A 13,058-nucleotide genomic window follows, 5' to 3' on the forward strand; every position below is an offset into this window, starting at 1 on the left:
ATTCCTGTAGACTACTGCTGCTAGGCTAATGATACTGGAATCTTATTTGAAATTTACCCCTTCAGCTTTCAACAGAATTAGGGATTCTTTGGGTATGTGACTTGCCTTAATGTATCAACCCTAACAGGTATAATAACATCTTTGAAACAGAAGACAGACACCAACTAGAATCTGTAGATTGCTCAAAAGACTAGTGGGCAAAACAAACCTTGTGGAATTAGTTTTTGTGCAAAGGCAGACAAGTTCTATCTTAACAGTTCAAAATGACTTCTTTGGCAGTAGATGCTATACTGAACATTTGCTTATTTTAGCTCAGTGAAAGACCTGGAATTTGAAAACTTGCCATTTCAGCAGAAATATATATTACTTAGTAGTTGAAGGAAGAATAGAAGCTAATACTATAGTAAAAAGTGATAAATAATGCATATTTTTATTTCCAGGAGACACCAAACTTACTATAGCTTCATGCCAGGCCACCTACAATTTAAAGAAGGAAAGGGCATAAATACAAAGCTGAACTGCTAATTTTGAAAATTTATTATTCTCTTCTCGAATAGCGGGACTCAAAAGTAACTTAAAGGAATAGAATAAGGGATCATGTGAGAGAGTAATGTAAAAGTGCTTTTTTAAAGCACAAACATCATCCCTTTCTTCTGATGATGTCATATCACACTAGTCTGTAGCAGGCTATGGCAGGATAAAAGTCTGTCCACACCCTAACCATACTCTATACATGTGGAGATCAAGCAGAACTGATTTTTCTTCTTGGAGACGGGTTTTGTTATGCAGCTGAAGCTTTTCATCTTTATGCCTTGGTCGTCTAAATCCTGGAATCATAGCATGCACATCAATGTTTGGTAGTACTGAGTGGTAGAATGTTGATTATCTTGATCTCGTCCAGGTTTTCTGCAGGCAACCTGAGCTGCTGTAAGTTTGGAAGTGCATCCATCCTGCCAGGTCTAGAACATACTGTCTTGCTCTGGTTCTTTTGACCTCTGACTCTTACCCTCTTCTGAGATGGTTCCAGCGCCTTGTTTGTTGGCTTTAGGCAGAGCCTCTTTAAGTAGCCCAGGCAGGCCCAGGACTTGCCATTTAGATCCACCTGACCTGAGATGTGTAGTGATCCTCTGGCCAGTGCTGAGATTACAGGTGTGCATGGCCATGCCCAGCCCATTTTCTTCCTCATGGGTTTATTGAAGAAGAAAAGTCATTTATTTATTGTTTGTTTGGTTTTTCAAGACAGTGTTTTCTGTGTAGCCCTGGCTGTCCTGGCCTTCCTTTGTAGACCAGGCTGGCCTTGAACTCACAGAGAAATGCCTGCTTCCTAAGTCCTGGCATGAAAGGTGTGAGCCTCAAAGCTTGGCCAAAAGTTTTAATTTTGACAGACTACTTTTTTTCCCTTTTATACTTTTTTTCCTCTTTTGCTTTTTGTATTTAATACAAAAATCCTTTTCAATGCCAATGTCAGAGAGGTTTTCTTATTAAGCTTTCAGAGGATAGAAACAGCATAACTTCCACACATAGGACTCTTGAATGCTGTTATGTAAAGTAAGAATTTGTAGTATTTAAAAATTATTTCTACATGCCATTCTAGCATCATTTCCTTTCTCCACTGGCACCTGTGTCAAAAATCATATGCCCAGTGGATGACAGTTTGACTTGAAAGTTTCATTTAGTATGAGTATTGATATTGGACCTTCTCCTCAGCTAGTGATAAAATGGCACAATCTTTCTTGTGATGTTGGGCAGCTCAGAAGAAGCCACATAATCAGCATAGTGAACAGCTAATACTCTATAGTACACTGTGTTACAAAGCTATAATATAGGCGTGTGAAATGCATTTGTCTTACAGTGTATTCAACTTATATTTAACTGTGTGTGTGCACATGTTTGTGAATTTTCCTGGACTCAACACTTCAGTGAGTATACTCACCTCCTTGCCAACCCAACCTCCTATTGGTTACCGCCGTTTAGCAGGAAGTCACGAGACCAGGCAGTTTAGATGCGTCATTGTTGTCCTTTTAGAATGTTAATATGGAACGTTTAAATTGATTTCACTTTTACACATAGTTTAGGACCAATCTAACTGTATCTATATAAAAGCTTGTTACAAGTTTTATTTGCATTGTATTGAACCTACAGATCATTCTGAAAAACTGTTATTTTATTAATATTTGATTTTCTAATTAATAACTATAGTAATTTTTTTCTTATTTAGGCCTCTCATTTCTCTCATTAATGTCTTCTCATTAATTAAGTTCTTGCTGCACAAGAAACAAGAAAAAGTAAGGCTATCAGGTTCTTCCAAATCATAACTCTTTAATTACCAAATCCAAAGAGTCAAATGGACAAAAATGTCAGATGAAGAAAACAAAAGTTTTCATATAAAAATAACCAGTGACTTCAAAATGACACAAATAAACAAATGCATGAAGATCAGTTTATGATCCAGAGACTGAGCAGCAAATAGACTGGAGCGGGAGGGACGGGTGCATATATAGAGACAGTCAGTAACAAACATCAACAAGAAACTCAACTAAGCAGAAGAGAGAGATCAGCCTTTATCATGAAAGTTTCTTTTGAATTTTATCTAATACTTTTCTATGTGATAACATGATTTTTACCATTTATTTTGCTGATGCTGTGTACTATGTTTAGTGATCCTTACATCTGCATCCTTAGGATGAAATCTTTTTGAATACAGTGAATGATCTTTTTGTAAGAATGTATAACATTCATTTTTTTTTGGTGTGTGATTGTGTGTGTGTGTGTGTGTGTGTGTGTGTGTGCTTGGGCACAGGTATGTGTGGAGGTCAGAGGACAATTTGCAGGAGTTGTTTCTCTCCTCCTACTATGTGGACTCCAGGATTAAGCCTGTCAGGTTTGGCAGTAAGCACCTTTACCTGCCGAACTATATTGCTGTCACTTAAAAACCATGCTTTGGAGAACGGGTATGTGTGATGGCAAATGACCTTTTTGATGTGCTACTGAATTTGATTAACTGATATTTTGTAGGAAAATGTTATATTTCACCTATGTTCATTAAAAAATTTTATCCATGGCCTTATTATATTTTCTTTCCTGGCAATGTTTGCTTTGGGAATAGGGCAACTGGGCTCTATAAATATGAAAACTCCTTAGAATAACTAGAGAAAATCAGCATTAGTTCTTGTAGGTTTCATAAAAGTCAGCAGTGAGACCACTTAGTTCTAGGCTTTTCTTCTTGGCAACCATTATACTGATTATAATAGCTTCTATTTGAACTCTAATTTTATTTGCATATTTTCTTTTTTCTCCTTGGTTAGCTTACTTAAAGGATTGTTAATCTTATTTGGCTTTTCAAAACCTGATTCTTTGTTTCATAATCCCCTGTGTTTTCTTTTTTCTTTTAGTTTGTGTTACAAGAAAGGTGTGAAATGACTCTGTGTCTTAATGTTTTTGTGTTTAAATACTTGGTCCTCAAATGGTAATGCTGTTTTGGAAGAGTATGGGTCCTAACTAGAGGAAGCAAATTAATGGGGGGAGAGCAGGCCTTCAGTGTGCTAAAGTCCACTTCTAGCTCCACCTGTTTCCTGACCTGCAGAGATGTGAACAATAAGGTACAAGGACAGAGCTCCTCACTACTGTGTCTTCCTATCAACGTCATGAGTTATATCCTTACAGCTTTTCAGAGATTTGGGGCTTTGTATTTTATATCTCAGACTTTGTCTGTACTTATGAGGTGTACTAAGAGAGGCACAACTCTCTTTGGTGTGGTTTGCACTTAACGTGGAACTGGGATTCCCAAAATGCTTTTCAAAGGTTCTACCTTGCTTCTAAAACTCACCTTTACTTCCTCTAGTATGCATTAAAACAACAACAACAACAATAAACTCAAAACATTTAAAGTCTTTTTAGGCTGGGTTTTAAGTCTACATTTATTTTCATCTGTTCCTACCCACTAAATTTTCTTAATTATGGGTCAATATTTTTATAGCTTCTTCCCAAGTCAAACTATACAGTCTACAAACATCTTGGGTCATATGTTATATCGGCTTCATAGGTAAAGTCAGAGACACTGAATCTCTTTTTGTCAGTTTACTATTCTTTTAAATTTCTTCTTCTTATTGCTATTAATATTAGACAATGTACAACAGGGTTTTGTTATGTAGTGTAGACCAACCTTGAATTTGCCATGAAGCACAGGCTGGCCTGAGCATCCTGTCTCACCCTCCAGAGTGTTGGTAGTACAGACAGTGTTATCATGCCCAGCCTGTTCAAGTGTTTATTTTCCATATATGACTTGCCCTATAACTTTAAAAAGCAGTAATATATTAATTTTAAAATGAACAGTACAAGGCAAAAAATTGCAAATGCTATGAGAGAAAAAAATACTAATCATGGAAGAAATGAATTCTGGCCAGGAAGACTAACAGGCTTGCAGAGGAGGCAGTGGTGGAACAGGAATACTCTAGCTGCTAATTCCAGCCAAGATTTTATGCATTGGTTCTTAAATGCTTTAGCAGCTCATGGGAGTGGAAGTCTATGGAAATGCTAATATTTTATAAAGTCTTCTACTTAAAGTGTAATCTGCAGACAAGTGTCACTGGGCAGAATTTGGTATTTATCAGAAAGGCAGGCTCTCAGGACCTAGCCTATGCACGATGAGCCAGAAAGAACATTTCAATAAGATCTATAGGTATTTCAAAATGCTAACAGTAGGCACTAAGTCTTTACTGAATAACCAGTTTGTGGTCTCTCATTCTGGGATCCCAGGCAATCATACATGCCCTAGAAGAGGACATTCTCCAAATAACTGAGTGTCTGAGTCCTAGGTATTTTATATCTTATGACCATTAGTGAGCTTCTGCATTAGCTATTCTCATATGGCAGATAAGGGAACTGAAGGTAAATGTGGTTAAAAAGTTGTTTAAGATCTCAAGGACACAGCAGAGCCTGAATTTGAGCTGAATATGGCTGATTTTTAAAGCCTATAACATTCTTTTCAGTATATAGTGCCCTGTCTATCTCTCACCTGTGATTGAAAGAAGCAAGTGATAATTACAGGCCCATCATCCACTAATTCAGTGGCCTGGGCTGCTTCACTCTATCCCTTTAGCCTTCATCTTTTAAGTTGGTAGAGGACAAACTAGTGCCTCTCTTGTATGGTGGTAACTCAGAACTGCAGCTAACTGTCATGGTATAGAGAAGATTACAGAACAGAGTCTAGACCTAACCCTGCTATATATTAATTGTATGTCTCTGTCTTATCACAGCAAGGCAGAGGTAATTCACCCACATTAGCTGTCTCTCAGTGTGTTTCACTGGTTCAAGTGACATCATGAAAACATTTCCACATATAAGAAGAATTATATTAATACTTTCATTTGAATGTATGTGTCTTATTGTTATTCTTTTATCTGTGACAAGACACCATGACCAAGGCAACTTTTATAAAAAAAATAATTTAATTGGGGGCTTGCTTACAGTTTTAGAGCATTCGTGATCACCATGGTGGAAAGTATATAGGCTTGGTGCTGAAACAGTAGCTGAGAGGTTTATTTACATCCTAATCCACAGGTAGCAGGCAGAGGGGGAGGGCGAGAAGGAGGAAGAGGAGAGGGGAAGGGAAGAGAGGATAGGAGGGGACAGGAGACTCGACTTAGCATGAGTTTCAGAAAACTCAAAGCCAACCTTCAGGGCCACACCTCCTTTAAGAAGGCTACACTTACTCCAGCAAGGCCACACCTCCTAATCTTTCCTAAACAGTTCCACTAACTGAAAATCAAACATTTAAACACATGAGCCTATCATTCAAACCACCACTGTGTGTGTGTGTGTGTGTGTGTGTGTGTGTGTGTGTCTATGTGTGCATACCACAGCACATGTATAGAGGTCAGAGAACAACTCTTGGGAGTTGGTTTTCCCGTTACCTGGTGGGATCTGGGGATTGAAATCAGGCCATTAGATTCTACTCTACTGAGGCATCTTGCTGGTCTTTTGCCTTAGTTTTAAAAACAGGAATTATACATTACTAAAGTAACTTAGAAACATGATTTGCAATCTGGCAATGGTATCAACAGAAAACTTATTCTGGTAAAACTGTGTGTGCTTGTTTCTTCTAACAATGAGAACAAAGTGAATAAAAATAGGTACAGGTTTTATACCTAGAATGTTCTCTAGAATGCCCTAAGATAATAGATACAATTTTTATCTCTGTTGTCTAGTCATAGCCACATGACACACAAGAGTAATGGGCACTTGATATAAATTGTGATGGTTAATCTTGACTGTCAACTTGACTACATCTAGAATCACGATGGCAATATATTTCTTCTGTGTGACATGATGAGGGTGTTTCTAGAAAGGTTGAATTGAAGAGGGGATCCAACCAATCTGTGTGTACGGGATCCATTCCATAGGATGGGGTCCTCGAGTAATTTAAAGTGAGAAAGCTGGCTAAGCGTTAGTATTTATCTCTGTGTTCCGATTAGTGTGCAGTGAAACTCAGCTAGCTGCCGTGAGCTCCTGTCTTTTTGCTGACACTGTACTATGAGCCAGAGCAGACCCCAGAGCAGACCTCAGAGCAGATCCCAGAGCAGATCCCAGAGCAGATCCCAGAGCAGATCCCAGAGCAGATCCCAGAGCAGACCCCAGAGCAGACCCCAGAGCAGATCCCAGAGCAGACCCTGGAGCAGACACTCCTCCTTTAAGTTGCTTCTTATCAGGAAGGAGAAAAGTAACTAATACACTGACACTGTAGTATGACTGAATCTAAACATTTTCTCATTGCTGCAAGGCTGCTCGGGCACATTTAAGGTCACAAATATTCATACACACACACACACACACACACACACACACACACACACACGAGTCGTAGTTGAGGAACAGCGCAACACTAGACTGAGATTCAAGAGTCTCTCATAGTGTTAAGGGTTTCTAGCTGAACTTGTAAAGCCATCAAGAAATTGACTGTTACGCTGTAGTTCTGAAACTTTATACCTTAATGCTTCTTAACCCCAAATCAAACAAATATTTTATAACATGATTGCTGATAATGAGATAATAATTTCTCTGGAATTCACTTTTGTAGCAACACAGATCAAATAAAAAATTATGAAGGTTATAAAAAACAATAAAGTGTTTTGTTATCTTTGTGTTTCTTTGCCTAAAAAAGTAAAAATTTTTGCTCCCTTGTCTTTAAAACTGAAACCCAGGAACTAGAAAGTAATAGGCCCCAAGTAATCACATTCCCACATGGTGGCCATGGCAGTCTCTTACCTTGCATTCTCTGTCCTTCTGCTTACGCACTGGTGCAAGTAGAGATACTCCTGAGGTGCGCTGGTGGACAAGGCAGGCTGCATGTGGCTTGACACAGGGGGCTCAAATGTGAATAAAGTGGGCTGGCTACAGTGTGAGGGGGCTGAGGACTTCCGTTCTCGGAGCAGGTGCTGACTGGAGCTGACATCAGCTGGAGAAGAGCGGGGACCATGACTGGCTGAAGAAAGGTTTCTCAGGGAGTCTGTGAAAAGAAGAAAGAGTTCTGTGAGTGAAATAAAATACAGTTGTCAGAAGGAGAGAAACTATTCTGATAAGACACAGTAATATGGCTGCCACATTCTCTCCTTCAGACATTCATTACCTTTGTCTTCCCAGGGAGGTAGGTGGGCCTCGTGGCCATCTTGGATGAACAGGAGATGAGTTATACCTCTCAAGAGCTTAGGAGTAGTCTGAAGGCCAGGTTATCATAACCTAGACCTAATTTGCTCTACCACAGTGGGTTTGTCTGTCCAATCCCAGAGTGACCCTGTCATAGACAAGACTAGACTCTGAATGGGTAAGCATCATGCTTCCTTCCTGTAGGTGGCTCCTGTGGAGAGCAGATGAAGTCTGGAGTGAAGTATACTGTTGACAAACCCATGGTTTATATCAAGGACCTCAGTAACTCTGACCCATGAGCCTTCCTTGGGTGAGGCTCAGAGGCATGGCAAGGTCTTCCTCTGGTCTAGGTAACAGTGTTTATGAATAAGTGACCACTGTGTGCAAAACTAGTCAGTGTGTGTAAAAACTAGAAACCTCACTTCTCCCTCCTGGATGACTGCAGCCTAAGACTCCTCCCCCCCACAGAGACCTCCTACCCAGACTAGCTAACTTCTCATCCTGTTATACATAACAAACAGGGGTGGGTTTCTGGTTTGTAGGTGTTCAACAGAAAGCCTGGTTCAAGATCCCAGCTTTTCTATATGTCTGTATGTTGTTTCTTGGGTGGTCTATTTAGTGTCTAACTCAGAGATCTACTAGCCTCTGCCTCCTGAATGCTGAGATTCAAGTTGTGCACATTATGCTTGGCTGGCTGTCTTTTCTTTATTCTACTGTCACCCAGTTAAGATTTCCAGGACTAAGCCATTTAAGGTCTGGTAGGTTCCTGCTGTCATTACCTCCCTCAAAGTTTCTGGCTTTGAGAAACAAGACACTGCTTACTAAAGACTCACTGACTAAGGTCCAGAACTAAGACTTTGTGCAATAATGATGAAAACACAAATAAAAGGAGACTGTCCCTTCAGTCTAGACCCCTTGGTCGTCCTGGTGCTCTTCCATATCTTCTGAGGGCAGCCTTGTTCTCTGTTTCCCACTTTTCTATTTCTACTGGTCTTTCTTTTTCTTTTTTTTCTTCTTATCTCAAACTCTCCTCTGTTGTATTAGAAAGGAAGTGAGGTATTTAAGGACAGATAAAGGTTTAGAGTACTACACCCCAAGCCCAGAGCATTATTAATTTGGCTGGCTCTCTAAGCTTAGTCCACACTTCCTTAGTCTGACATACTTCCTGCTTTCTCTCCACACATAAGCAAAGCAGATGGAAGCATCATCAGCCCCTGAGCATAGCAGCCTTTTTTGGGGGTGGGGTGGGGAGTGACTCTTTGTTTCTCCTTGTGCTGTTCCTTCATCCCAGATTTCTTCTCTAGACTTGTAGCAAGCTCATATGAAGACTTCAAGATCCTATGCAGATATTACATTCCCACAAAAATCTTTCTGAATGCGTTTTCCTTTCTGGGAGCTGAGGCCATTCTGCTCCTTTGCTCTTGGTTCCTGAGAACTGTGTCAGTGAGGTTATTGCTATGCAGCCCTATCATTTACCTAACTAAGTCCTACATAGGAGACATTAGTCCATGTTTAAATACCAAGTTTACACTTGGTATTTAAAAGGCCCAACAATGAAACTTATATTCTCAAGGAATAAAGGTATAAAGATTTAAGTTGACATAATGTGTTAGGTAGGGAAGAATATTTTGGGAGATGATGGCTTTCTAGAGTCATTCAAATACTATCAGAAGAGACAAGGCTCTTTAGCTACTCTGTTTTCTAATCTATTTCAGGAAAGGCAGGACCACCATCTTATTAATGCTTTACAGTACTAATTACACTCTAGTCACTCTAGTACTGGGAAGGACATCTTCTGTCAGGACAGGAGTCAATGAGCCTCTAGGGAGAAACTGTTCCATGATAGCTGTATTGATCTCCCAAATGAATTCCTATAACAGGTCTCATAGTGACCTGGATGTTTGTTAACAGAACCAAATGCATTTATTATTCCATTAGATTTGCAAAATGGACTCTCTAATGGTGGATGAAACAGGGTTTATACTAGGGACAGTAGTCATGGCACCAGGGGAGGAACATAAGCTCTGTCTGCGAAGACACAGGGGAGGTATAAAAAGAAACCCTTTGATGAGGTTCTATACTCTTGGTTGACTTTCTGTCTTCCTCTTGCTTTGTCTATCTCTTAATATCCCAGAATATAGTTCTGTAACTTCCCCCTGGCCCTAAAGCCTCTCTATGGAGGAACAGTGCTGATTATCCAGCTTTAAATGCCACCTGGATGATGATGACTCTCAAACTTCACTCTAGCTCAGTCCTTCCAGAGCTTCCTGCTGTACATCACTCCTTACCTGCTGGCCTCTGTCTATGTCCTATCAGCTAGTTAGGCTTAGAAACCTAAGCTTTCTAACTTCAATACTTTCTGTGTTGGCCTGCTTCAGGGAAGCACATCCAACACCTTTTCCCGCTAGTTGTCACACTCTGTGACTCTCCCCAGCTTCTCAACATCCATGGCAGTCCCCACTGCCACATGTAACAATAGCTTTTTGTTCTCCTTCAGATGACTTACAAAGTTCTGTCTCTGTTGAAAATGATCCTCTTGTTTATTTCTTTCACAGTATTTCTTACCAATTCTCTATACTTAGGAGGATTTCCAGAAACATACCAGTCTCCTCCTCATCATTTGGTTCCTCAGGCATTAGATTATAAACTCAGGAATGGAGAGAGTCCAACACTTTCATAATAATGTGGCCTTGTGTCATACCTACTGCATCATACAATAATATTTGTATTAGCAAATAAAACACACAAGATAATAAAGCACTACTTCTTCAGTAAGTTACTGATTTCTTATTGCTTTCAAAATAAAGGTTCCTTGGTTTGACAATGAACCTTTTTTTAATCTTAACCTGGAATCCCAGGAGTTCAAGGTCATGCTTGGCTAAGCCACAAGCTTGAGGCAAGTCTGGGATATAATAGTGGTATTAGTCTCAAACATCAGAACAAAACAATAGAAAACAAACCAAGACCACACATACAAATCCCTTGCAAGTTATTTAGTGTGGGCAAGAGATTAAGAATAGTGTAATAACTTGTACCTACTACGCATAGTAGCTCATGTCTATAATCCCAGCCCTTGGGAGACTGAGGCAGGAGAATAACTGTAAATTCAGAGCTAATCTGGCCATTGTAGTGGGTTCTAGGTTGGTCAAAAAAAGAAAAGGAAAAAAGGGCAGTCATGGTGGCACACCTCTTTAACCTAGGCTTAACTAAGGAGGTAGAAGGAGAAAAAAAAATCACTCACTGTCATTCACTGTGTTTAATGCCAGCCAGGATTGCATAGTGAGAACTTGCCTCCAAAAAGAAAAAAAAAAAAAAAAAAAAGAAAAAAAAAAAAAGCTCATTTGACCATTTGACCTTTATTTTATTTTTTCCTATTTCTTTCTTAAGTGAAAACTGAACACTTGGTAGCCACTTCGTCCTCACTAAAGTGGTATCTCCGTCACCCCATAATCACAACAGGGCACTATGACTTAGAGACCCAAGTGGGTTAGAAAATCTTTTCCAGACAGTGGCCTTCATGTGTGAACAGGAGTCAGTTTCTGCCATCATCTGACTGAGATCATGTTCAGTTCAGAGCTTTAGTTCCTACCTTCAGAGTTGGAAGGATAATACCTGTAAGGATGTAAGACCTGGCCTACATTCTTAACTTATGTGGCTCTGTGTGTGTGTGTGTGTATGTATGTATGTGTGTGTGGTGTGTCTAAAAATAAAATGTTAATAAAATTTGTTTTTATTGCCTAGAATCTTTTAAAATCGTTAGACAATATACAGCTGAGATGTTTTTGGGTTTTGGTATAGGATGCACGTGCTGCTGCCATGTGTCTTGCGTCATTAGAAACACAGTACCACAGAAAGAAGAAAAGGGAGGTTTCCAGACTCCTGGCCTGGCTTCTATCTCCAAGTCTAGACTAAAGATAATGGCTGCAAATGTCTGAGTCAATTTGTTTTCTTTTAAGCATGATTTTACTTTTTCCCTTTTCTTCCTGGCTTCTTTTTAGGGCTTTACAAAATCACCCCCTCTTCCTTTCTACAACCACCCCTGGGAAACTTGCCCAGCATGCAAGCACTCCTCCTACCTCCTTGCAGAACTGCAGGGTAGGAAAGCTCAGAGGGTTCAGTAGAGAAGCTGGTGATAACAGGGCAGGAAAGGAGAGCTGGCAGGGGTTTCTGGAAAAGACATTTTGCCAAAGTACAAGTAGTTCCCTTTTCAGAATTCAGAATGCCCTTTTTATCTTTATCCCACATCTCCAAATTATCCTCACCCCAAAAGTCTCAGAATCCAGATACATGGAGACCAAAACTGAAGCCTAGGCTGGACCCAAAGCTGTCTTTTCTAACTCTGAGCTCTGTGGCTTAGAGATGGAAGGATTAGAGATCACTCTAGAAAGCATTTAGCATACTACTGTGAGGTCTTGATGTGGCCAAGGAGGATGAGTTGGATGCATGGACAGCAAGACTGCCATTGTTCTATTGATTGACCTTATATGCTGCATGGGGGATTAATAAGAACAGAAAAGAACATCAGTGACCATAAGTGACAGATATTATATATTAGGCACTTACAAAGTATTTCTAGTTACCCTGTGAGAAAAAGTTCTTACTGCTTTTGCCGAGGACAGGAGTTTGATTTCCAGTACCACATTAGGCATCTTACAATCACACATAACTCTAGTTCTAGGGTGATTTGTCACCTCTGGCCTCTATAAACACCTGTAGTCATATACCTATACACTTATGTCCAAAGAGCTCAGAGTTAGAAGAAGCAGGTTTTGGGTTCATCGTAGGCTCCAGTTTTGGTCTCCCTGTGTCTAGATTCTGAGACTTACTGAGACTTTTTGGGGTAAGAATTATTTGGAGAGAAGAGATAAAATTAAAAGGGCATTCAGAGAAGGGAACTAGTCATGATTTGACTAATCCATGCACAATCTATATACATGTGTGCATGTGTGTAGGTATATATTATTATATGTGCATATATACTATTAAAATTAATAAAAATAAATCTTAGCGAACAAAAGATTCAGAAAAGTTACAGTAAAAAAGTTAGAGCCATATATTGCAGGATATTTGATCACATGGTGAATCCAGAGATTGGGTTGTTTACTGGAAAAAGATGTTTCTAGTTGTGGTGTAGCTCAGCCTTAGCACACACCTTTAATCCCAATCAATGAAGGTGAAGTTAGTTTGTAGAAGGAAGCAGCCATGTATGAAAGTGATGTCTAATAAGTGTCAGACAAAGTGATGAACCCAAGAAAGATCTGACAGAATCAGATCTGCCCAACTCTCATAAGAAACAGAGAAAAGAGGCTAGTTAAGAGAGAGCAGGCTGAGAGAAAAAAAGGAGAGAGGGCAGTTTTATTGGAACAATTGTACAGAGACAGTTGCAGAGAAGGAAGAGAGAGAGAGAGAGAGAGAGA

The 13,058-nt window shown here is 39.7% G+C and overlaps 1 protein-coding gene across 1 annotated transcript in view; it reads right to left on the reverse strand.

Moving 5' to 3' along the window:
- The window catches only part of GAB2 (GRB2 associated binding protein 2), a 157,482-nt gene that overhangs the window by 15,121 nt on the left and 129,303 nt on the right, over positions 1 to 13,058 (reverse strand). Inside the window, exon 3 of the mRNA XM_080911813.1 lies at positions 7,264 to 7,504. Coding sequence (XP_080767939.1) covers positions 7,264 to 7,504 — 241 coding nt within the window. The remainder of the gene's footprint in view (positions 1 to 7,263; positions 7,505 to 13,058) is intronic.

The sequence above is a fragment of the Micromys minutus genome (genome assembly GCF_963924665.1).
Source record: "Micromys minutus genome assembly, chromosome: 2".
Lineage (NCBI taxonomy): Eukaryota > Metazoa > Chordata > Mammalia > Rodentia > Muridae > Micromys > Micromys minutus.